The sequence below is a fragment of the Liolophura sinensis genome, chromosome 3, assembly GCF_032854445.1.
Source record: "Liolophura sinensis isolate JHLJ2023 chromosome 3, CUHK_Ljap_v2, whole genome shotgun sequence".
Taxonomy (NCBI): Eukaryota; Metazoa; Mollusca; class Polyplacophora; order Chitonida; family Chitonidae; genus Liolophura; species Liolophura sinensis.
The window spans coordinates 24,008,934-24,036,481 of NC_088297.1; the positions used below are offsets into that span (position 1 = coordinate 24,008,934).

At 40.6% G+C, this 27,548-nt stretch overlaps 1 protein-coding gene across 1 annotated transcript in view; it reads left to right on the forward strand.

Moving 5' to 3' along the window:
* Positions 1–22,798, forward strand: part of LOC135463487 (multiple epidermal growth factor-like domains protein 10) — a 39,652-nt gene extending 16,854 nt beyond the window's left edge. The window contains exons 4-5 of the mRNA XM_064740745.1: positions 5,586–5,624; positions 22,770–22,798. Coding sequence (XP_064596815.1) covers positions 5,586–5,624; positions 22,770–22,798 — 68 coding nt within the window. The remainder of the gene's footprint in view (positions 1–5,585; positions 5,625–22,769) is intronic.
* Positions 22,799–27,548: the final 4,750 nt, after the last annotated feature.

Below are 27,548 nucleotides of genomic sequence, written 5' to 3' on the forward strand. Positions count from 1 at the left end.
TATGTGAGGACGGTGTAAAACACCAATAAATTTAACAAGTAAATGTTCACTCAAGCCGTGTTTCCGATGTATCAAATATGAAACATTTACGCTGTTTTACGGTTTTTCTAACAGTCGATCAAATATAATATTTGTTAAATTTTATGTATTTGTGTGTGGGTGCATGTGTGTGTCCATAATGCTTTTCTTATTAATAACAATATTGGCCGCATTTTCTACGACAGAAATGAAATCATGTGTTTTTATTTGTACTATTTTGCTTCAAGAAGACTTTTTCGTTAGTTGTAACTCAGGCGTAAGTTGTACCAATGTTATTTACAAAGCTGATTTGATAATCCGAGTCACCATTGACACAAAACAATTGGTTTGTCGAAATGAATAATTATTATAGTTACACAAAGCCCACATGCTAAATTTTGAGTTTTTCTTGGCGATTATGCAAAAAGCACAACTTGAACGGAAATAATTCCTTGAAATTCATAATCCTGAGATCAAGGAGGTCTCAGAAATGTTTCTGTTCCATCCAAGTGTGCAGTTTTTACAGTTGAAGTACTTTTGCGCCATTCTCAATCGCCATCTAAGTCTAATTTTCATACCGAAAGGTGATTGATATTAAGAAGTTTAAATGCCGTCCAACTTTAGTCATGTGTGCCAGATTTGAAGAAACTCGGTTTAGTGGTTCTAGAGAAGAAGGTTCTTAAAGAGTTTTCATATATGTGATGTCATGTGACACAGGGCGACAATGTTTGAAGTGCACTGTTTCAGACCCTAGGCAATAACCGTGTAAAGTGACGCACATACGATCAATATTTTCGTCATTAATACAGGGATGAATATATTTGAAGGGAAGTTTTAGTTGCCCTCAGTATCAATAGCTGAAATCAAATCAAACGTTACTATGGGCGGATCGATCAGTTTAACCATTGCCGTAACACTTTCAAGTCTAAAGAATGCGCTGGGAAAGCGTGGAATGTGGACGAAACAATGGTGCCTCCAGTGCGTGAAAAATTTAGCCACCGCAATCTACTTCGAAAACTTCGACAAAACGAGCCAATGGATTATTAAGACTATTTTTGTCTCTTTTACTGTAGTCTTCCGATTTGATCATTCATATAAGCAGGGTAGCTCACGGTATGGTTCAATGACCTCGAGAATGAAAGCCCTTTTTTCTTTCTTTGGGCAATGCATGGTGCTTTCTCCTCGACGTCCACGGGGAAAATGAAACATTCCACAATAATACTGAAGACATCTGCACCCGTTAAATTATATTGGTGACTCATCAGTAAAAACCTAGTGAGATTTGATTCCTTCAATAATACTGACATCAATATTTTGGGCTTCAATATCACATACAGACAGACGCTCAGTACTATTGTCAAAAATCAGAGTTGAGAAAAATACTGACGAAAATAGTTGGCGTGTGTGTTCAGCAGATTTGTTATGGTGAATTTCTCTGTAGCTGACCCACAAAACCATACTTAATAATCCTGACAATTTCAAGAAAGGTAAGAACGGAAAGATGTGATGACGGTTTGGAGAAGAGAACCTGTAAGTGACCTGCAGGTATGACTGGGAAATTGTGATGACGGTTGTGAACCTGTCCGCTATATGTACATGTAAAATTGAGGAGTTGTGATGACGAATGAGACGGGGGAACCTGTTGGACACCTAGAGGTAAGATTTACTGGCAATTTGAGTAACGATATGTGGAAGAAGAAAATATGTCAGATACGTAAAGGTAAGGTTGGGAAGCTGTGATGCAGGTGGGAGGGGAGAACCTGTTTGAAATGTAAACGTTAGTCTGTTTAGTTGTGACGAAGTGTGTGAAGAGAGAACCTGTTTGACACCTAAACGTCTTGAAACAGACGAAAAACACTTTACATCTTGTTTTGACTTTTATAGTTTGAGAGACTAAAAATACCTAAGTATTTATTCGTTTCTCTGACTGATGTTATTACGAACTGTTTTATGTGTAACTCAATTAAACATTAATGCAACGACGAGAAAAAGAGAAATTAAACCGATCCAGACCGAACAATAACATTAAAGCAGTAATTAAATGCAATGAACAAGGTTCACTCTGCAACCAATGGGTCAAACAAGATTTTGCGCCAGGGCTATTCAGACAATACAGTGCTATTCTCATATATTGTGCCCATCGCCGTTATTCGTCTATGTCATCAGTCACCATGACTAGACAATTGAAGGTACGATCTCATACGAACATACCATAACAGAGAAACGGTTTCTTTTTAAAAATAACATGTCCACGTACCAGCTGTGCAGGTGATGACTTTTACATACCTGTGGAGGATCGAAAAGAAAAGACACATCATGTAGCTGATTTTAACATTTACTGTTCAAAATGGCGGACACAACAATAACGCTCAGTCATAGTATATACCCGTTCCTAGACGTTAGACACGAATTACCCCCCTTGAAACATTAACCCTGGCGTTGTAGAAAGACCAAAAAACGTAAGACCCCCCCTCCCCCAACATTGTCAACAGAAAGGCAATGGTTGATTGTCTTGTTGCCTGACAGAGGGATCAACAACGTAGTACGCAGTACAACTGGTCCAACATTAATTACATAATACTTACTGTCTATCTAACACGTTGATGGTTCGGTTGCAACGTATTTGTACGTGATTTAGGGAAAATAATTACTTTTCTTAAGAACTTGTTTTTAACTTTGGATACTTGTCAACGTATCAGTTTGCCTGTAAACAACTTGTATGTTGTCACACTTTGCGACTTTCTGGTGCGTGTCAGTAACGCATTTCTAATGTTGTAAAGAGCTAGTGGAACGTTTGAACTTGTCTGCATAGCTGTATCGTTCATTTCATGGGATAATCTATCTTTACGTCAAGACATAACCAAGCAATTACATAACCTCACGACCCCAAATCACGATTACAGTGATTATGGTGTTTTACTAATAAGAAAAATAAAACAGATAGTCATGTGACACGTTAGAGTCGCCGTCTCAACAAATACAGTAGAATGGAAACTGTTGTACTGGACTCCGTGATATCGACAAAAGACAACCAGATGACACTGAGTCCAAAACACTGTGGTAGTAGTGTGATACAATTTCAGCTATCGTGTACCTGTAGCGGGTATCTAGCTCAGGGGCCATAACTCCGTGAGGCAATATCCTACAATAAAACATCATATTGGATACGAAATCGGATACAACAAATGTTTTAGCTGACGTCTAGGGAAGAGTCCGGTGACGGAACTGTGGAATACTCCAGACAATTGGCCTAAATAAATGACATAAGTGAATTCTGAATAGTTATTTTTTTCCATGCGAGATTTTGTTTACACCCGAGAGCAGACAATACACAGAAGGACCAGTCATTTGATTGGGAAACCAATCAGAGTTCAGAGATGTCATGTATATGTTGTTGTTGTTGTATGCGGAACGTTTGACAGATCCTTACAAGATTTGTATGTATCGCGAGACAACACAGTGTGCTAAGAAATAGAATTTTTTCCCACGTTAATCAGAGAGTATTTTAAGTGAAACATAAGATGTCCATGTTGTAAAGCGTTTGTCTACTTCTCTGCCAGGATCATATCTAGAAACAAAAATTAATGTTTTGATCCCAAATTTTAAAGGTGACTTTGTGTCAGTGCACAAAGAAATCTTATGAAACGCAACTTAAAATGACGCTCTTTTTTTAGGCCTTTTGAATAAATGTGATTGAAAGCAATCGTTCAAAAAACTTAACTTTGTATAGGTAAACCACCGTAATTTACTTGTTAGTTTCAATACATCTTGATTGGTTTGGGCTCCCCAACTTTTTGCCAAACTAAAATGGCTCTAGATATGGCTCTGATTGCTATTTCCGGATCTGCGCACTTTGCTATGTCCTTATCTTTACAGAATGCTCTCATTTTCAGGGGCTGAATTACCTGTCAATGCCGGCGGTTCTACGGGACTTCTGACCGCTGTCATTGTTCTGTCAATTCTCTGTGTGATTTTACTGATATGCTTCATTGTGTCGTCCCTAAAATAGAAAACGCTTCGCAGTCGACTCAGAGAAGAGATACAAGCTGGATACGTCACCTACAAGGTTATTATTTTTTGCTGTTGCAAATTTTATTATTTGTTTTTCTGTTATTTTCTTTTCATTATCGCTAAAAACGGTGAATAATTTTTCGAAATGTTATTCGACACAAATTTCGATGGACAATGTGCATTCGTATTCGGACTAGGCCTAGTTCTTTTCCATCCGGTGGACAACATTTGATATGGCTGCTTTAGCGAGTACAGGTGTACAGGTGTACACACACATTGTGTATAATCGACTGGACGTGACCACCAAAACTTTCCAAGTTGATGTCAGCTGTCGTCTGTACGTGGTGTTCTTAGACGTACGCTGTGCACGTGGTGTAATCAATTTACTGTACGTTTCCATGTACGCCTTTGAACTGTGTGTCCTTGTGCAACGTCAGTTTTTCGTTCGTACATTGCTATATAGAAAGCATGTACATTTTGATACATATATCAGACCATTGGTGCAAGACGTGCGGTCTGCGACAAATTATCTGTAACATCTCACCGAGAGCCCCGTGAACGGGTTTTTGCCACCAGTATCCGGAGACCAACGAAACGGAAGAATTTTGGAAATTAACTGTTGCAAAAATGGGATAACAACAGGCAATCGTCTTAACCACGCAGATTCTTCCCGGTGCCAAATCAACCAGTAATTCACCAGTGTCCACTGTTAGAAGGACTGGGTCAAAAGCATTGTCATAATCTACCAAATATTTCTGTTTACAAACGTGACCGATCAGAACAAGGTTTTAGCTGATTTCTCACTTACAGCTGTTTGGTTATCCGTTATGGTTCATTTTGAGTAAAAGAATCTTCTTCACACTGATTGTGAAAAATGTTTTATCCGGGTGAACAGAAACGGTGGTCAGACACTACATTACAGCACTTTTGCCGGCTGACAGCAAATAACTTTGAGACCGCTTCAGTGGTCTAATGGTTAGAGCGTCTGCCTCGAAGTCGGGTGATACTGGTACTTGCTGCTATTCGGTTTGCTGCTCAGCATTGAAATGTTGGAGCACGGAGATAGGAACGGTTGTCCCTGCGTCGGTATAATGAGACTGGATGGGGTGTCATGCCTGGTGTATTTGGCATGATGCTTCAGTGACGGCAACACTGTGGCGGCATGGATTCGCCCTGCCCCAAGGAGACAGTATATTTCCTAAATACACAGTATATGTACACACACCTAATGACTCCTCGTCGCCATAAGTGAAAAATTGTTAAGTACGATGTCAAACCCCAAGCATTCAGTCATTCAATCAAATAACTTTGTCAGACTGACCACAAGTAACTTTGTCTTTATTTCTCGTAAATGTGTTCGTTTAGCGTCACGTGGGTGATCATTCCCTTCTCCCAATCGAAAAATATTTATGATATTCATCCTTTACTCTGCAATATCCTGTCAACTACACTACTTTAACGGCTACTAAGTAGGTATAAGTCGCTTGCACTGCCTGTCTTTCTGTGTGTCTGTCTGACTGATTTTCTGTCTGGAAGTTTATCCGTCTGTCTGTCAGTCTGTCTGTCTGTCTACCTGTCTATCAGTTTGTCTGTCTGTCTGTCTGTCTGTCTGTCTACCTGTCTATCAGTTTGTCTGTCTGTCTGTCTGCCTGTATGTCTCTCTGTCTGCCTGTCTGTTTACCTGTCTATCAGTTTGTCTGTCTGTCTGTCTGCCTGTATGTCTCCCTATCTGCCTGTCTGTTGGTCAATTGGTTAAATTTTACTAGGTCACATTTTATATCGTCTAACACGGACAATTTTTTTTTTACTTTGGTCAGTGATTTAACTTAAAGGAGAAAAAAGTTTAAAAACATGGCACTATCGGCTGAAAGAAGCACATTTTTTCTATCTGGTGCCTGCTGCATAATTTTGCAATTCTTCCAGGTCATACATGTAAAGCCTGAAAACCGAAAGCTGGCATAAATCGCTGCGTCCACCGCGTCCTCCATTTTAACACCCTGTAATTTATGCTGGGGTTGTGTTGCCTCTCAGCCAATAAGAGTCCTTAAAACTGCCGGCTTGTTCGTGTAACCTCGGAACCTACGTCCAATATTCCGGTTTCCCGATCGTGAAGCGGAAATCACCGAAGCAACGCGAAGTACCGGCGGTTGACAGGTCACATACATTTTCTACCAGAAATGTACGAACTGCACTTCGGCGGTTTCCGACGGAAATTCTCCTCTTAACACAGGACTAGTTCTCAAGCAAAATGGAGTCGCTTGCAGCGGATTTTGGCGCTGAATCCATCTATAATTTTATCAACTTCAGGTACACGTTGAAATTTTTTTCATGGCACACACATGCGAGGAAATGCTCACTCTTTTAAATGGTATTTGTTTGACATTTAAGTTTTGTTCTCGTTTAAGGCTGAAGGCAGGACGAGACGAAATCATTATGACATTTACCCTACTGGCTGTCGGTTTACTTCAGACGTGCTTTTCTTGTTCTCACGAAAAACATGTCAGCCTCAGAGATGTATCTGTTTTCTAATGAAAGTAATCTGTTTTCCTGATGTAGAAAACTACGCTGTGTCAGCATCTAGTAATACTTTTGATTTCCTCAGGTAAACCCTACAGGGGCCGAACAGAATGGTGTCTACGAGGAGATGGGAGATACCTTTGGGTTAAGGCGTACTGGTGAATACGAAAATGTAGGGGATGCTTCAGGATCAAGGGCAGTCTAATTCAGTATGGCTTAATAACGCGCTGTACAACGCTATTTAATACAGAGATCACCTGAATAACGACAACCATACAAACTGTAACATACACATAGTGTATGTATCATGGGGCAGATGTAACGATATTTCTCTGTTATAACACACCAGTGTGTACATCTGTAACAAGAAGTCTCTGTTAAAGCACATCAATGTGTACATATGAAAGGGCATCTGTCTGCTGGGAGATACCAGTGAGTACATCTTTAACAATTTTTTTCTGTTAGAATACACCAATGTGCACGTATGTAACATATTTCTCTGTTAAAACACAAAAGCGTGTGCATGTGAGCAAACTTCTGTCTGTTATACCGCACAATTGTTTCTAAAGTTCGCAGGTTTCTTTTTACTAAAGCACATAAGTGTGTACATATGTGACGATTTCTGTTTTCTACAGCACACAAGTGTCTACATATGTGAGGATTTCTGTTTGCTAAAGCACACACATGTGTACACATGTGACGATATATATTTGCTAAAGCAAACACATGTGTACATATGCAACCGCTAAGGAACACAGTTGTGTACATATGTGCCAATTTTTGTTTTCTACAGCACACAAGTGTGTACATATGTGATGTGCACAGGAGTGTAAATATGTGACTGTATCTATTTGCTGAAGCACACGCGTGTGTACATATGTGACGATTTCTGTCTGGTATAACAAAGAATTACTTACGTGCGCGACGATTTCTGTTTATTAGAACATTTCAGAATATTCATGTAATGACTTTTGTCTGTACCAAAACGCAAGTGAATAAAGTATTGACCTATACATGTATACTTTCGGCAGCACTCCTTCTCTACTTTCTACAGTTAAAGCGTAGGACAGCAACTTACTAATGTTTATGTCCACTGAAAGACTACCATACAAAGTGTCTTCAACCGGCATTAAATATTTGTTTTAGGTTTTTATAACCCAGTAAAGGTTTAGTGAAACTTTGTCTGGACACAACTTCAGCACGTCTCCGTTATTGAGAGACAGGCAACGTAACGTTTACTCTAGCTCTCTAAAGTCGAAGGTATTTTCCGTATAATAGTCTAAACAGTTGCATATGGCAGATAAAAGTTGTGGACTTAGGCGATGAAGGCCTAAGTGATCAACACAGTTTTCTTCGCAATTGAAAGAACATTTCTTCCATTGCTTGAACAGTTGATGCAGTTCGCCTACTATATTATTTACAAGCAGCTCCTGCGTCCCTCTTTAAATAGTCTATCTTCAGATGCACGACCGGTTGTACTCCTGGTTCAGGTCGTAGCCTTAGGAGGGACTGTGCTTGTGATTTTGACACTTACTAAAGGTTACAAAAACTACCATTAGATTGTTGTACAACTAGATTCATGCCGAATTCTGAAACAAATGGAAATCGATCTAAGTACCACTGAGACTTATCTGGGCATTTCGACTGTCGCTGCATTTTATGCTTCAATTTTTCATCGGTGGCTTCTAAGATGAGAGGAGTGCTGACATTGTCATCGCGGACGTCAAATAAAGCACCTCGACTTGAACACCGCGGTTTGATAATTTTACTGTATTTTATAAAAGAAAACAGTAAAGAAAACATCCCTTGTATGACAGAAAGACAAAGGAGCAAAACTTAAATTCTTCATCTGTAATAACTTAATAAGATTATTAGTTTTAAGTAATTTTAAACGTTGTCCAGTGAATTGCCGTCTTCTCATTCCCATAAACCTTCGGCTTCACTTATGACTTTTGCACTGAGTGATATTTGTTATTTAGAAACTGCTTACTATACGCGAAAATCAACGACAAAAATGTATTTGGGGACATGAATGCGGTTTGCACCCAGACAGTATGCAGCTGTCTGACATAGTTTGTGATACCGAATATTACACGGCTTGTAAATCAGCTGCTTTGACGTCTGTGGTGCAGACGTTACAGACTTGTCCCACAATACTGTGTGAAACGGCCCTTCGGCTAAACGTAACTAAATGGTTGTAACCCATTTTAAAATCATGTTTCATGCAGTAGTTCTGTGTTATCATGTCACTTCATGGTATGAATGGGTAAAGGCTACGTCACCACTTAGTCCACGCAATTTGATAGCAACGTGCTTGATTGGATAAAATTCTCAAGATGCCTGCCTCGACTCACACCAGCCGTTTGTACAGTATTGTTATCTTGTTCTACATGTTATTCGGTCAAATCTCATTAAAGTAAAAAAGTATGATACTTTTTAGAAAGCTTGGGTGTCCTGCTTTCGATTGAAATATGTTTTAGCCAGGTGCTGCCTTGTCCTTTAAAATGGTCTCGCACAAAGGTCTCCTCTAACTCACAAATAATGATTTATGTCCAACATGGTGGTAATGCACTTTCCTTCATACACGATTCTTTGTGGTTAAGCTTTAGAATACTAAAGAATATCTACCAATGCTAAATAATTTGCTAAGGAAATCCCACACGTGGGACAATGCACTGAAAACCATAAGAAGAAATCATAGTTTGAGTTTTTAAAGTGTTATGTACATTCCCCGACATGTTCCTTGTACAACTAATCCCAACTTTCCGACAAGCTTTGTGTGTCATTCTTGGTTTGGTCGGACCGGCCCCGCTACCACAGTTGGTAGAGCGTCCGGTAGATCCACGATCAAACCTGAATCGAGTCATAGCTAAAACTTTAAAAGAGGAATTGCAGCTTTATCCCTTGACGTTCAGCATGAAGGGGATCAACGACTGGTTGACCCGTATCAGTATAATGGCTCGGGCAGGTCGGCTTACTTGCCTTCGGTAGGTCGTCTCAGTGAAGCAGCACTAAATAAAAAAAGCGGTGTGAATCCGTCCTGCAACAAGGAGGCACATTACATACACTGTAAGGACTCTTTCGTTGTCAACGGGGTTAAACTCCAAGCACTCACTCACTCACTCACTCACACATTTGGCCGTGAGTTCTTCCACCACTTTTTGTGTTAGCCTTGGTATTGTCCTACTGAATTGGTGTCACACCGTATGCATAAAAACTTATGCAGACAGGAACCAATCAAGTAGGTACTATTGTGTATATACAGCTTGTTTCTTAGATAAAATCATTTAATCTGTTGATGGTGATACGTTACACCGACAATGTCGGTGTTAAATACACTATTTTGTAAGTAAACCTGTCTTATAATTTTCTATCTCATTTACAAAAACAGTTTAACTAAAACCCAAGGCGAGGTCACCTGAGAAGAAGCTCTTTTTTACTGCTTACTGAGATAATGTGCCAACTGTCACATTTTCATCGCTGCTCTGCTTTAACTCTTCGTGCCGTAGATGTTTTAAATTACATGTTTGGAGAAATTCCTTGTAATACGATATAACACCAAAGCTGTCAAATTGTAAAGGGATAATGAATTTTTCACTGGAAAGTTTCATTGTCCCTGAATAAGCAACACTTCACTAGTGTATTTATTTGGTAACAGGGAACTCCATAGATGACAAAACGCAAAGGTCACGTCTACAACCCGATGATGATTGCAATAGTTTATGTATCTTTTGATTGCATTGGCTTTCAACGGAGCAGTCAAAAATAATCCAGTTCTACAAATGTAGTCATGTTGATGGTTCCAGGAAACCTAGCGGACTCAGGACAAATCTACCGCCCATTGGCACACACCTGACAAGCTTCCTGGTTTGAAACTTTAGCCAAAAAAGTCCTCTGGGAAAAACTTGAAAACAAAACACGTTTGTCCGGCAATTCCTGCATTTTCCCAAATTTTCTGAAACTATTAACTGTATTATTTATATAGAAATTATGGTTTGATACCTGTATTTGGTTATGTGATAATGTGTGTGTTTGACTCTTATGCTGACAATCCTCCTGACGCATGCGCATAGGATAATCCTCCATAAATCAATATCACCTCCAGTTTTTCAAATCTATTATATCCAATCGGGGTCTGCTAGTGAACTTTAAGTAAGGAAGTTTGTCATATTGCTGGTGATGTGCGGTAGTTTCCTCCGTCGTATTGCTGGTGGTGCGGTAGTTTCCCCAAAACACAAGTTTTACCGTGGTATTCATAATATAATACTTAGTATTTATTTATTTGATTGGTGTTTCACGCCGTACTCAAGAATATTTCACTTATACGACGGCGGCCAGCATTATGGTGGGAGGAAACCGGGCAGAGCCCGAGGAAAAAACACGACCATCCGCATGTTTTTGACAGACATTCCCACATACGGCCGGAGAGGAAACCAGCATGAACAGTGACCGCATTGGTGAGAGATCACTGGGTCATTACGTTGCGCTAGCGCGCTAACCAACCCACCCACGGAGGCCCCTAATACTCAGTACAGCATTAAACTATTAACTGAATCTTTAAAGAGCGAGAGGTATTAAATTTATCCCAAGTTTGTTAGGACTGTTTTATGATAATAGTAAGCTGACACAACCACTAAACTATTACAGGCTTTATTTGGTCGTCTGTGTTTGGACGAAATCAGATCTTAGCCTTTCACCATGTAGAGTAAATAAACTGATCTGCAAGTCACTGTATATACAGTCGTCAACGTCATCATAACAAACACGATATTTAGATTGAGAACAAAACACATGTGTTTAGTTACTTTGAAAGATACAATAGGCAACAGCAATTTTTCTGGTTTGCTTGGGTACCGTACCCTATAAATCGACTTTTAATCTCGAAATATTCCGAGGCCATATAATACACCATGCTAGAGATACCGGCCATGCGATATTGCGTCACCCGTACTCCAACCGGATACATCTAAAAACATATCAGGGTTCATGTGACGTCTGCGGAGAGGGGTTATAGATAAGGCTTATTTTCGGTTGGCTAGAACTGATGCTGTAAAAGACCGATCTTGAGATTTTCTCAATGTCGCTTTAGCTTACTGTGTATCTACATACAGGCTGTGTGACATACAAAATTAAAAGGGTGCGTTTTTAAAACTTCCTGTAGGATACTTTAGCTATGCATATACAGATTCGGTGAACAGTAATTTCTTTTATTTTAATTGTTTGTACTTATTTGCCAACACGTTCATAAGCAATGTGCCCATCAATAGTTGCGAAATACAAGACATTTACAAGTCTACACATACTGCGTGCACAAGCACTGGAACATGAGAATTTCTCTCTCTCTCTCCCAGTCTGTCACTTTTCCTCCCTACATCTGTAACACGACAACACAGATGCGATAAAGTTCTGTCAGTTTTCGTTTTTCCGCCTGGAACACGACAACATCTATCAGAACGACCGAGCTCCATCAGTTTTCTCTCTCGCCGCCTGTAAAACAACAAAACAGATCAGGACGATCCAGCTCTGTCAGTTTTCCTCTCCCCGATTGTAACACTACAACACAGATGAGGTCGATCCTGCTCTGGTAGTTTTCCTCTCACCGTCTGCAGGAAGACAACACCCATCAGAGCGACCCAGCTCTGTCAGTTTCCCTCTGTCCAACTGTAACACCGCAACACAGATCAGAACGACCCAGCTCTGTCAGTTTCCCTCTGTCCAACTGTAACACCGCAACACCCATCAGAACGACCCAACTCTGTCAGTTTCCCTCTGTCCAACTGTAACACCGCAACACCCATCAGAACGACCCAACTCTGTCAGTTTTCCTCTCACCGTCTGTAATATTACAACACAGATCAGGACAACCCAGGTCACTTAGTTTTCCTCTGTCCAAGCGTAACACCGCAATACCCATCAGGACGACCCAGCTCTCTCAGTTTTCCTCTGTCCAACTGTAACACCGCAACACAGATCAGAACGACCCAGCTCTCTCAGTTTTCCTCTGTCCAACTGTAACACCGCAACACCCAATCAGAACGATCCAGCTCTGTCAGTTTTCCTCTGTCCAACTGTAACACCGCAACACAGATCAGAGCGACCCAGCTCTCTCAGTTTTCCTCTGTCCAACTGTAACACCGCAACACCCATCAGAACGACCCAGTTCTCTCAGTTTTCCTCTGTCCAACTGTAACACCGCAACACAGATCACAACGATCCACAGAGTCCACCATGTCACGTGTGTTACTCACCCTTGTCATCCTGATACCACATGACACCAAAAGCTTTACCCAAGGTAAGCCTTAACAGCCTCATCGGTGCACGGTCAATACCATGTCTCCAGATTTTTGAATCACTGGAAATTAGAACAACCATAATGATCTATTTTGAAGACAGGAAAACCTTATAAACCGAACTATATCTTTCTTGTTATAGACCCAGAAAACCTAAGTGACGCTGTTGTTTGTTGTTATTGCAATTACTACTAAATTAGGCGATTTGTAGGTGTAGATCTAAGATACAAATGTAGATAAATCATATTTAAATGATGAATGCGGTATTCGTACGTGCCTAGGAAGAAAACGCAAAGGTTACATGGGAGAGCTAAGGTAGCACGTGACAAAAAGCCTGTTTATTTATTTATTTATTTGATTGGTGTTTTACGCCGTACTCAAGAATATTTCACTTATACGACGGCGGCCAGCATTATGGTGGGAGGAAACCGAGCACAGCCCGGGGGAAACCCACGACCATCCGCAGGTTGCTGACAGACGTTCCCACTTATGGCCGGAGAGGAAGCCAGCATGAGCTGGACTTGAACTCACAGCGACCGCATTGGTAAGAAGCTACTGGGTCATTACGCTGCTCTAGCGCGCTAAGCGACTGAGCCATGGAGGCCCCAAAAAGCCTGTTTCATGTTAGTTATAGGGAGAAAATGAAGCAAACACCTGTAGAAAAGCAATAAAAGATCATTTATTCCATATCATATATCATTTTTTTTATAGTTGTCTCAGACGGTTTAAGTTCAGGTCAGTCGCCCTTGATGAGTATAGTCGCATGTTGTGGTAAAATTATTCTTGTGTTTACATGTAGCGGTACCGTAAATAATAATTTTTGGTGTAGAGCTATAACAACAAACTTCATATTAACTTCAGATGACAGCTGGCATGGAACTGTGTCTACAAATACCGCAAACGTTTTCACACATTTTTTGTTATGAAAGAAATTCCACAAATATCAGTGATTTTCTAAGATCTTCTCGAGAGCATATTTTCCAAAAGTTTTCCGAACGTCTAAAATCCAGTAAAGCACGCACTGTGTTTGAATGACTACATAAGGTAGTTTATCATAGATGATTTTGCAATACATAGCTGTTTTCAAAATGATGCCTGGGCTGTTTAAGAAAACATAATGACTGAAGATCGTTTTGTTGACAATTTTGAGAGAGGTCTTGAATGGCGCTGACTATGTCACATGGTGTTGTGTACAATTTTGTGAGGAGTCTGAAATGGCACTGACTATGTCACATCGAGTTGTGTACAATGTTGTGAGTGGTCTTGAATGGCGCTGACTATGTCACATGGTGTTGTGTACAATGTTGTGAGTGGTCTTGAATGGCACTGACTATGTCACATCGTGTTGTGTACAATTTTGTGAGTGGTCTTGAATGGCACTGACTATGTCACATCGAGTTGTGTACAGTTCTCTGAGGGGTCTGGAATGGCATTGAATATGTCACATCGCGTTTGTTTACAATTGTGCATGGCGCCTGGATTGGCAATGGCTATGTCACATCGTGTTGTGTGCAATTTTGTGAGGCGCCTGGAATGACACTGGCTATGTCACATCGTCTTGTGTACAATTTTGCGAGGACCCTTAATTGAAAATGGCTATGTCACATCGTGTCGTGTACAATTTTGCATGGCGCCTGGAAGGGCACTGACTATGTCACATCGAGTTTGTGTACAATTTTGCGAGACGCCTTGAATGACACTGGCTATGTCACATCAAGTTTGTGTACAGTTTTGCGAGGCGCCTTGAATGACACTGGCTATGTCACATCGAGTTTGTGTACAATTTTGCGAGGCGCCTTGAATGACACTGGCTATTTCACATCGTGTTGTATACAATTGTGCATGGCACCTTGAATGACACTGGCTATATCACATAGAGTTTGTGTACAATTTTGCGAAGCGCCTTGAATGACACTGGCTATGTCACATCGTTTTGTATACAATTGTGCATGGCGCCTTGAATGACACTGGCTATGTCACATCGTGTTGTATACATTTGTGCATGGCGCCTTGAATGACACTGGCTATGTCACATCGAGTTTGTGTATAATTTTGCGAGGCGCCTAGAATGACACTGGCTATGTCACATCGTGTTGTGTACAATTGTGCATGGCGCCTAGAATGACACTGGCTATGTCACATCGTGTTGTATACAATTGTGCATTGCACCTTGAATGACACTGGCTATGTCACATCGAGTTTGTGTACAATTTTGCGAGGCGCCTTAAATGACACTGGCTATGTCACATCGTTTTGTATACAATTGTGCATGGCGCCTTGAATGACACTGGCTATGTCACATCGTGTTGTATACATTTGTGCATGGCGCCTTGAATGACACTGGCTATGTCACATCGAGTTTGTGTATAATTTTGCGAGGCGCCTAGAATGACACTGGCTATGTCACATCGTGTTGTGTACAATTGTGCATGGCGCCTAGAATGACACTGGCTATGTCACATCGTGTTGTATACAATTGTGCATGGCACCTTGAATGACACTGGCTATGTCACATCGAGTTTGTGTACAATTTTGCGAGGCGCCTTGAATGACACTGGCTATTTCACATCGTGTGGTGTACAATTTTGCGAGGCGCCTTGAATGACACTGGCTATGTCACATCGTCTTGTATACAATTTTGCGAAGTGCCTTGAATGACACTGGCTATGTCACATCGTGTTGTATACAATTGTGCATGGCACATTGAATGACACTGGCTATGTCATATCGTGTTGTGTACATTTTTCCGAGGCGCCTTGAATGACACTGGCTATGTCACACCGTGTCGTGTACAATTTTGCGAGGCGCCTTGAATGACACTGGCTATGTCACATCGTGTGGTGTACAATTTTGCGAGGCGCCTTGAATGACACTGGCTATGTCACATCGTGTCGTGTACAATTTTGCGAGGCGCCTTGAATGACACTGGCTATGTCACATCGTGTTGTATACAATTGTGCATGGCACATTGAATGACACTGGCTATGTCATATCGTGTTGTGTACATTTTTCCGAGGCGCCTTGAATGACACTGGCTATGTCACATCGTGTCGTGTACAATTTTGCGAGGCGCCTTGAATGGCACTGGCTATGTCACATCGTGTGGTGTACAATTTTGCGAGGCGCCTTGAATGGCACTGGCTATGTCACATCGTGTGGTGTACAATTTTGCGAGGCGCCTTGAATGACACTGGCTATGTCACATCGTGTCGTGTACAATTTTGCTAGGCGCCTTGAATGACACTGGCTATGTCACATCATGTTTGTGACAATTTTGCCAGGCACCTAGAATGACACTGGCTATGTCACATTGTGTTGTGTACAATTTTCCGAGGCACCTTGAATGACACTGGCTATGTCACCTCAATGTATAATCTACTATCACACTTCCCCAGATTATTTGCAAACTTTGGTCAATTCAGATTTACTTTTCCGCATAAATAATCATAGACTGAGCCACTGCTTATAATCCTGCACACCCATACATGCTCATGTAGTAACCTATATAGAGTACAACCGACTGAACGGCCATTAGCTAAAAGATCTAACGCCGTTGCACTAAAATTTCATGCAACACCGTTACAAAAGATCAACCATACAATGTAACGCTCCGCGCTTTGTCGATTCTTTCTGAAGAATTAACTGTTGCTCGTCCGTTCTCCAATACATAATATATTTCCAATCATACATGCATATCCATGGTCGTGGGTTTCCTTGCAGGTAGGTGTGGTAGTGAGCTTCCCTGCGGATTGGTGCATGTGTGTTTCCCTGCAGATGGGTGTGGATATCCCTGCGGGTGGCCGTGAGTTTCCCTGCGAACTGGTGTGAGTTTCCTTGCGGATTGGCTTGGGTTTTCCTGTTGATGATTGTGAGTGTCGTTGTGGATGGTCGTGGGTTTCCCTGCGGGTGGTTGTGAGTTTTCCTGTGGGGGGTCGTGAGTTTTCCGGCCTTTTAGTATGGGTTTTCTTTTGGTGTTTCCTTGCAGATGTGCGTGGGTTTCTTTGGGGATTCCCTGCTTGGTTGCCGCACCGTCCCACGACAATGTCCTCCCAGTCCTCATTGTCTGCCTGTCGTATGGTCAGCGTGGCAATCCTCTTTCCGGTGTTAGCATCAATGGCGAAGAGGCGGGACTGGCCGCCGGAATCGTTGTGAGTGTAGAGGATGCCAGGGTGGCGCCTGCTGGCCGCCAGTCCGGACGCCTCCGTGACGCTGAAGGATTTTACGGCGCCAACGTTTACAGCCGAGTGAAATAATGACGCTGGATAAAAACAAATGGATGATTATGGTTTCACATGAAGTAGGCAAAGTTTCAGTCAAGTCTTGACGATAGTGAAAGAGAAGCTCGTAAATACTGGCGAATATTACTGGCCGATGGGCTTTGCAGTCTGGGAGCTGAGCAAGGTTTAATTAACATGGAAGGTACAAAAGGTTAAGGTAAAGGGGGTGTAGTACTACCCAGCCTTAACACAGAACAGTCATCCATACGTTCGGTAGCGGGTGGGTGTGATAGGGGACGTCACCCGAAAACCCCCCAAATTGGATTTAATTAACATGAAAGGTACAAATTTCATTTCTATACCAAATGATTATGGGCACCACACTTAATCCAAATCTGCAAGGTAAGAATGGAATTTCAGGTAGAAAGATCACTTAAGATCGACGTTAATTATCACTACTTCAGGTTTTAATTAAAATGAAAGTTACAAGTGTGGAACCAAGTCAAGAATGTACAGGGTGGTTGCCTGGTTGAGAATCATTAAAGTAAGAATGACAATTGTGGTGATAAGGTTATGTAAGAACAGGTCAAAGGTCACTAGTTAAGCCAGGGACTACTTAAAAGTGGCATATCTCTTGAACTAAATTATACACCAAGTTTAAATTGGTCTGTAAATGAAGAGAGAGTAAAAAAGCACCACTCGGATGTCAAAACTCCCAGAATGTTACTCCTAACTGGGTTAAATTTAGGAAAAAACACCTAAAAATGTACCTACCTGACCCCAGGCTAATTACCATTTTAATTAACATGAAAGGTATAATTACGAAACCACTGTGGATTTGTAGATGGTGGTCATCTGAATATAAATCCCCAATTGAAGAACGGAAGTTGAGGTGGGAACGTGACTTAATTTATTTATTTATTTATTTCATTGGTGTTTTACGCCGTACTCAAGAATATTTCACTTATACTACAGCGGCCAGCATTATGGTGGGTGGAAACCGGGCAGAGCCCGGGGGAAACCCACGACCATCCGCAGGTTGCTTGCAGACCTTCCCACTTACGGCCGGAGAGGAAGCCAGCATGAGCTGGATTTGAACTCACAGCGACCGCATTGGTGAGAGGCTCCTGGGTCATTACGCTGCGCTAGCGCGCTAACCGACTAAGCCACGGAGGTCCCTGGAACGTCACTTAAGAATAGGTCAAAGGTCATACCACGCCCAATGACCTCTACTTAACATTTTAATTAACATGGGAGGTACACGTTTAAAACAACATGGATATTGTTGCCAATAGTGTCACGAATGTTTTAGCACTAAAGATTTAAAAGGGCTTGGATATATCGTATCTGTTGTTAATGTTAACCATTGCACAATAGCCTAATAAACTAACTCAAGTGCTACCTCTTGAAGAACCTTAAACCAGGAAGAAATGATCACAAATGTTTTAGCACGAAAGATTTGAAAGGGCTTGGATGTTGACCTAGTCCTTCAATGATCTGGACTTTAGGCAGTCACCAATGTTCTTTGGGCACTTTTGCTCGGCACCAGATATAACATACTCCCGCTTCTCCATCTCACCAAGACATCTTCTAGCACTGAATCAGTGTTTTGTTTTTTGAAAACTGGATTATGGCACCCAGCTGGCTCCTCATGCAACAAGTGCTCATGCTACAGGGCATGCCACATAATATCTAGTTGGGGCCCGGAATAGAGGCCTACTCCAACGAGGGAATTTTATAGAATAGTTGAATTATCTCTTTCCCCATTTAGACGTCTTTTTACCTTTGACCTATTCTTAAGTGTTCTTCCCCCATCAATTACCGTTCTTAAGTTGGTGATTTATATGCAGATGACCACCATCTACAAATCCACAGTGGTTTTTGTACTTATACCTTTCATGTTAATCAACATGGTAATTAGCCTGGGGTCAGGTAGGTACATTTTTAGGTGTTTTTTTCCTAAATATAACCCAGTTAGGAGTAACATTCTTAAAAGTTTTGACATCCCAGTGGTGCTTTTTTACTCTCTCTTCATTTAGGGACCAATTTAAACTTGGTGTATAATTTAGTTCAAGAGATATACCACTTTTAAGTAGTTCCTATCTTAAGTAGTGACCTTTGACCTGTTCTTACATGACCTTTTCACCACAATTGTCATTCTTACTTTAGTGATTCTCAACCAGGCAACCACCCTGTACATTCCTGATTTGGTTCCACACTTGTAACTTTCATTTTAATTAAAACCTGAAGTAGTGATAATTAACGTCGTTCTTAAGTGATCTTTCTACCTGAAATTCCATTCTTACCTTGCAGATTTGGATTAAGTGTGGTGTCCATAATCATTGGGTATAGAAATGAAATTTGTACCTTTCATGTTAATCAAATCAAATTTTGGGGGTTTTCGGGTGGCGCCCAGTATCACACCCACCGGCTACCGAACGTAAGAATGACTGTTCTGTGTAAAGGCTGGGTAGTAGTACACCACCTTCACCTTAACCTTTTGTACCTTCCATGTTAATTAAACCTCGCCCAGCTCCCAGACTAGTGTATTTTAGGTAGAATAACAATCCTTACTGGCGTTTGGATACAGTTCTAGGCGTAAAACTTTTAGACTTGACTACAGAAGTAGGCGAGGCCTTATACACGTAACTGGCAAGTGGGCATTGTATGAGGCGAAGAGTTACAACGCTTTCTTTTACGCTTGGCTTTTGTGTTAGGTGTCAAATTACAAACCTTAGCGACAAGTGGGCATTGTATTAGGTGTAGCGTTTGGATACAATGCTAAGCATAGATTAGCAAAATTTCCTGACGGTTGGATACAGCATAGTGCCATCTGTTTCTTTCAACGTGTCAGCTATATTCGCCTATCTGTAAACTAAGGCATACGTGTAAGCCATATTCGTGATCACACAAGTTCACGATAACATCAAAGGAGGTAATGAAGAAAATAAGCTCTTTTGTCTCTAAAATAAGCTTTAATGTCATATGAATGAGCGGGTAAGGTACGAGTTTATATGTGCATGTAATATCAACTTGCACATGCGTATTGTGATGTGTCGGGCCTGCTGGGAAGTCTAATACTTGGAAGTTGAACTTGATGTCAGGATGGTGTGTTATGCATTAAAATACAAGTGATTATTGACCATCTGATTCGACTAAAGACCCATACCATGTAGTTTAACATTATCAATTAGCAAAAATTTTTTTAACTACATTTCTTATGCAATAATATGGACGTCCAATATATCAGTGTGTAGAATTTGTGGTGTTAAGTGTCACTGGCTAAAAACAATTTCGGTAGTGAGTCAGAGTGATTTTTACAGAGAGTTGAAAATAGGCGACATGTTGATAGAAATTGACTGTAAGGGCAGGTCAATAAGACTTACTTGCTGCCTCGACATATTGCTTGCCATAGAATTTGTAAACTTACTGGCGGTTTGATACAGTACTAGGCGTGTATTACACTAAAAGAAAGCCAAAATATGCTTTAAGGTTAATCATACAGAGAATTGAAAACTATGTGTAAAAATATTTTCATTTTTTTATATTTTTTTGAAGTGTGTTGAAAGGCATTCAAATATTTGAACACTGTGGTGGGCTTTAAGAGCCATGCTGAGAGTATCTAGGAAATCTGGCGTCACATCGCTTTTTTTTCCCTGATGTTCACCAGAAGGAACGAATTTGGGGGAACATTATTGCAGTAATCTTTTACTTATGGGTAAAAACATTCCAACACTCAGTGTCGTGACTAGAGTTGAAAACACTTTCTGTGACGTCAAAATTCCTAAACAATGATAGCATGGTCCATAAAGCCCAACTTAGAAGTCAAATATTTGAACGCCTTTAACTCTTTTCACAAAAATCTAAAAAAAAATAAATAAATAAACGAAAACATATCTATGCACAGCTTTAAGTGCTGTATTTAGTGATGCCTAACTCGATTTCTAGAGGCCTATTTATTTAAGTTTCTAAATGTCTTACACTGCCGCTTGGACATCGTTCTGGCTGATCCAGGATCCGTCCAATTACAGAGCAGGAGTAGCACCCAGAACATGGATAACATGGTCGGGACGTTGAGAAGTGACCACGTGGTATACCAAATCTGCAATCATGAGCAGAAATGTCATTCAATATCGCTGCTGTTATGATGCCCTGAAAATCATAAAACTAAATGGCCACATATAAACTATATTTGTGGCCACTTTTAAACTATATTTGTGGTCACATATAAACTATATTTGTGGCCACATATAAACAGTATTTGTGGCCACATATAAACTATATTTGTGGCCACTTATAAACTATATTTGATTACCAGGGTCAATGTCAGGCGACTTTCAACTAACGCAGAAGACGGGGAAGAGATTCCAAAGCTAGCTGAAAAGAAACGAAATACCTGACAAAGTGTGAGAGTGGACCAGTCTGAAATCTTACCTGGATATTCCAGCAAAGCGGTAATATGTATCAAACTCAAAAACGTTTGTCCAGTGAACCCTGTGATGTGATATCAAGGTAAATATTGCTCCAGTCTTGACATTTTATACACATCTGGAGAGAGAAAATCTATAAGAATCGTTCGGTTGTGGTTTTGTGTCGACACCTGTTAGACCGAAGGGTCATTATATTACCGTCTCTTAAAATATACGCAAATGCAAACATAACATGACAGACAGTGTGTTTACATTAAAAAAATAAAAAAAAAACAATTACTGTTTGTGGTTATCAAACATGTGAGACAACCACATTAAATTTTGCAAAGGACCTGGTACGGTAGGTCGGATAATCGGGTCCAGAGAGGCCAATAAGATAAGAAAGTGCAAATTTAAACATTCCAGTGCAATTATGTGAATTCCCCAATCAGAGGTACAAAACTTGGTCGAAGCCTTCAGAAATTAGTTTGTTATGGAAGAGATGGTTGCTTAGCAAATGTAATAACCTGTCAAAATGCACACAAAATGCCAATTTTTTGAGACGTTTAAAATCCGCATTTTTGCCATAGTCTGCCAGGCATCCTTCATAGTACAGTCAACTAAAGACTTCACTATGGAAAATATGTAGCACCTCGAGGAAGAGTTCGAATTTTTATGGTTCTTTCTCGTCTTTGGAAACATACTTTTGTGTGAGTAAGGATATCGGCCGCCTTGCAATAAATAAGTGTTATCATATATATGAATGGATAAATGTCAAGTTAAGGTAAGCGTATCATTTGGTAACAATAGCGAATTATAAGGCTGAACATTACATTTGTTACATATTTATTTGATTGACCAGTGCATCATTACGTGATCAAGAATTTTACACGTTACACTTGTGGTGCAATGATTTTCCCCACTCTAAAGTGTCAAATGGAAAAAAATATTACAGTGTGACTGTAGCAGGCTACCACTTTTCGATTTCATGACCTATACATCGCTTTAGTGTGTGTTTGGAGTTGCATAACTCGCATGCCTCTTTCTTATGCAACAGGAACAGAAGAGTAAAACAGAAATGAAAAATGAAGTGATCTTTTGGGCGTGTCAGCAGCTGTCACACACAGCTATTGTAATTTGCATTGTTGTAATTTGCAATTATGCATAATTTGATGTTTATAAAACACAGTTTAGAGCAAAATAGAATATCGTCTAATGACGTCATCCGTGACTAACACGACCGACATGATCCATACAGTTCAGAGGAGAGCTCAAATAATTTATTTCCTTTTATTTTGTTCAGATAGATTTTAAAAATAATTTATGCGTCCAGTGAAAAATTGTTTTTGTTTTGTTCTAAATCTTATTTTAATCTTTTATGTGCATATTACTATTATAAACGTATCAATAAGCCAAGTTTAAGGCAACTTGTGAAATAAACAATCCCAAAAGAAAGACCTCAAAAAGTTAATTTTGTCCAGATTTAAAGGTTGTGCTATCGACCTGTAAAAGAGCTATTCTTACCATAACTAAGGGAAGTCATAATCAATATTTTTCATCTGGCGTTTAAATTAGAGACATAAAATCACAAATAATTATGGGCGTCTTTGGATCAATAATCTAAAATTCTTCCTTCCATGTCGATCAAGGGCCTCCATGGCCTAGTAGTTGGTGTACTAAGGCAACTCACCGACCCAGTGATGATGTCATGACAATCGTCAACGTGTCATGACATTTGTCAACGCATCATGACAATTGTCAACGTGTCCTGACACGTTGCCCAGACCAAGCGTGTTTTCTTTTCAATTTTACAAATGTATTTGCTAGAAATTTCAGCAGGAAATAGAATATCCCCAACTTTTTGTTTCAACAGTTCAGTATGGTGGTCTACACGCTAAGGCCTCCTTAGTCGTGCCATCTTGTATGATTGCCAGACTGGATCACAGAAAGCAGCCTAGAATCAACTTACATTGATCCTGCACATTAAGACAATGTGTGCATTTCATCATGGGTTTTTCTTCATTCTGATTGATTCATCCACACCATAAGGACATTTAACTGTTTTTGTGAACTGTAATAGCCGTTATTATTAGAAAAACTGAATACACTATCTTAATGCCGCTGCGATGATAACTGCTGTGCGATATTGTCATAAACCAGCCCCCACAGGAAAAAGCTTTGAGAGTTTTACAGACTTTTATTCTCCCCCTTGCCGCCACCCGCAACCACCACCATTGTCATGATTTACCTTCACTTAACTTACCAATTCAGCTACATTTTTTTTTTTGAAAACACAACTCTCGTCACATCTTTATCGTTTTTTCACGCCTCTCCCACCAGGCTTTCCCACGGGCAGATCAATATACATTTCCGCTGTTCAGTTAAAATGAGGTCAATTTCATGTCTGTTAACGGTTAGTAAAGAAGCTGACCATTTCAAACTCTTCTCAGCGACTGTAATGAGACGAACTATCACAGGTCCGATCTATATTGTAGCGGATGTTTCTTTAAAACCCCAGTCTAATGACCTTCAGAGATTAAGAATACAGGCTTTTGTCTGTTCTCTGTGTATCACCAGTGAATCTTTATTGACTCCGAGGTAAAAAGTCTTATATTTTTCGTAGCGTATGGGACCGATATTTAACCCGAGTATTTGGAGACATCATTACAGAAGTGTGGATTTTCTCTCCGTACTCCAATCATTAATTCAGTGTTGTTACTCTGTTTCATACACCAAATACACTCCCCGTCTGTATTGCTCCAGTTTAACTATTGGAGGAAAACTCAAGTCTTACGACTTATTTCATTGAATCGGCAAAAGCAGCATAATAGAAGATCCGAAGATATATACATTCAAATCATCAAATGTTTCTTCAGAATCAGCAGTACCATGAGCAAGAGAGAGTTTCAGGGGGAATAACTCCGGCGGCTTGTTGACAGGGCTAACTTTGTCATCTCTCTAGCAGACAAGGCTCCTAATAATGTCATCTTTATTTGCAAGAATTATTATTATAAAATTCTTGTTCAAGAGCTATGTACATCTACAAAAACATCCACGTATTCTGCTATTACATGTACTCTGGAGGAACTATTAAATAAACACAAAACCATTCTCAAAGAAAGGCGCATAAATATACCCACTCGTCATACAGAAATAATACAACTTAACTGGATTCCTAAAATGCATAAATCCACATACAAGGCTCGATTTATTGCGGATTCAAGAAGTTGTACCACCATCCACTTACGAGAGCGTTACAAGAAGTAAAGTCATTTTGGAATAAGTATTGTTGTGCCATAACAAAAAAATCAGGTGTCAACTGCCTGTGGATTTTTAACAACTCCAAACCTTTTCGCCATTTTCGTGTTGCCGTTGGCTCAATGATCTTCTCTTATACAGGTCATCTATTTCATGTGAAATACTCAGTCCAGTCAAGTAATCACAATTACACTTCCAATGGAACTTGAAACAACCAGATTACTTTCTGGTAACACCAGTCAATTTGATGTGAATTAAAGATTATCCATAAGTTTTTCGTCACCATATGTTATATATTTCCGGATCTTTGTTTTTTTCTTTTCCGTTTTTCAGTGCCATTCCTTATTTATTTTGTTATTCATTTAGTAAATTTGTGTTTATATAACGTCGTTAGAGCGTCCGCTTCAAAGTCGGGAGACCAGGGATCAAACCCGGATCAGTGCAGGCCTACACGCTTTGCAATGTCATCGCCAACCTTTTCTGCAGGTGTCACATACGAATCAGTTTAGGCATGCAGAGTGCTTTGCCATGTCACCAACAACCTTCTCTGCAGGTGTCACTTGCGAATGATTTCAGGCCTGCAGAGTGCTTTGCTATGCCATCACCAACCTTTCCAGCAGGTGTCACTTGCGAATCATTTCAGGCCTGCAGAGCGCTTTGCCATGTCATTCCCACCAATATTTCATGTTTTTTTTAAATTTAGGAACTCACTATACAGGCATTTTCCAACTCATGCAATAATCTCTGGACTCTGATCGTCTGGTCAAGAAAGCAAAAAACCTTGCTGCCTCCTGATACCAATGGTAATCGTCTTTCTTTTTTCCCTGTAGCAATCTTCTGACACCAATGGTAACGGTCTGTTTTGCTTCCCTCTAGCAGCCTCCTGACACCGCCTGTTTTGCTTCGTACTCTTGTCCTTCTGACACCACTGGTAACCATCTGTTATACTTCGCTCTAGCAGCTATCTGGCACCAATGTCAATTGTCTATTTTGCTTTGGACTCTCAGCCTTCTAACACCAATGATAACCGTTTGTTTTGCGTCGCTGTAGCAGCCTTCTGACATTAATGGCACCCGTCTATTTTGATTCGCTCTAACACCCCCATGACACCAAGGCTGACCGTCTGTTTCGCTTATCTCTAGCAGGCTCCTGACACCAATGGCAACCGTCTATTTTGCTTCTCTATAGCTGACATAAATGGTAACCGTCTGTTTTGCTTCGCACTTTCAGCCTTCTGACACCGATGGTAACCGTCTGCTATGCTTCGCTCTAGAAGCCCTCTAGCACCAATGGCTACCGTCTGTTTTGCTTCGCACCCTCAGCCTTATGATCATTTTAACGATTTTGTTGACATAACACGTATGTGTACACGTGGAAAGCTCGTCGGTATCGTGCCGTGGATCGATAGTTTTAATCAGGCACTGATTTTCTCCACACAGATCAGCTAGCAGTGGCATGAATGAGAAATTCTTGTGCATAGCTTCAAAACAAAGATCATCTAAGTATAGAGAACCAGAAATGTCTGTGTGTCTGTCTGTGTGTCTGTCTGTGTGTCTGCCTGTCCGTGTGTATGTATGTCTGTGTATGTATGATATTGCAACCAGCAAGGAAACAAAAATGTCATTGATCATTTCGGTACTTGTTGGTGCCTTGATTGACCTCGATTGGCGCTGAGCACTGAACACTGGTTAGCCCTATATCAGTATAATGTGACTGGCTGGGGAGTCTTCATACTACTGAAAAATTGTTAATTATGACGATAAACCCAAAGCGTTTAACTCACTCACTCACTTATTTATAAACTTAGCAATAAGGCCATCTTTTTATATTACTTCAGGAGTTTAAACAAACAGATCCCCAGATCCCGAGTTACTTTTGTGATAACACAGTTTATCTTCTCCCGCTAATTGGCTGGGGCCTCCGTGGCTCAGTTGATTAGCGCGTGACCCAGGAGCGGTCGCTGTAAGTTCAAGGCCAGCTCAAACTGTCTTCTCTCTCCGAACGTATTTGGGAAGGTTTTTCCAGCAACCTGCGGATGGCCGTGGGTTTCCCCTGGGCGCTGCCCGGTTTCCAACCACCATAATGCTGGCCGCTGTCGTATAAGTGAAATATTCTTGAGATCGGCGTAAAAAAGCAATCAAATACTAGTAAACAAATAAATCTAATTACCTTACTGTACCTAATGTACATATCCAGTTGTATTAATCTCGACCAGGAAATCTCTGACCTAACTCCCAAACTGGTTAACCCCTGTTTTGAACAGGTTCGCACATTTTTCTCTGCACACACATGGATCTGTTCCTATGCAGCAAGCTTTCGCCGTAAGTCTTGACAATGGACCGGTTTTTGTTCAAGTTTTCTTTAACACATAAATATAAAGAGAGAATTTAAGTAAGAGGGCCGTTGAGCTAAACTGAAATTTCAAATTAGACCATGGCAAATATCTAGTAATGAATAAACATGTCTGGGTTTAGGTACACTTTCAACAGTTAAGTTACATGTTGACAACGTGATTGGGTATTGGTCTTCCACAAAAACTGCTTCACTGAGACGCCTTACCGAAGGCAAGTAAGACAGACACACATACACACACACCTCCCCGCCCAAGCCGTTATACTGATACGGTCACCTTCTCGTCACACTATACACCTAATGTTGAACATCGAGTTACAACTTCCTCTTTTGAAGTCGTAGGTGTGACCCGACCCATGACTGACCCTGGATCTACCTCCTCCATGCGGACGCTCTAGTAACTGAGCCTTCGGGGCCAGTCAAACTATTATTTTTTTCAGGAAATAGGGTATTTAAAATATTTTTGTATGGTGGAT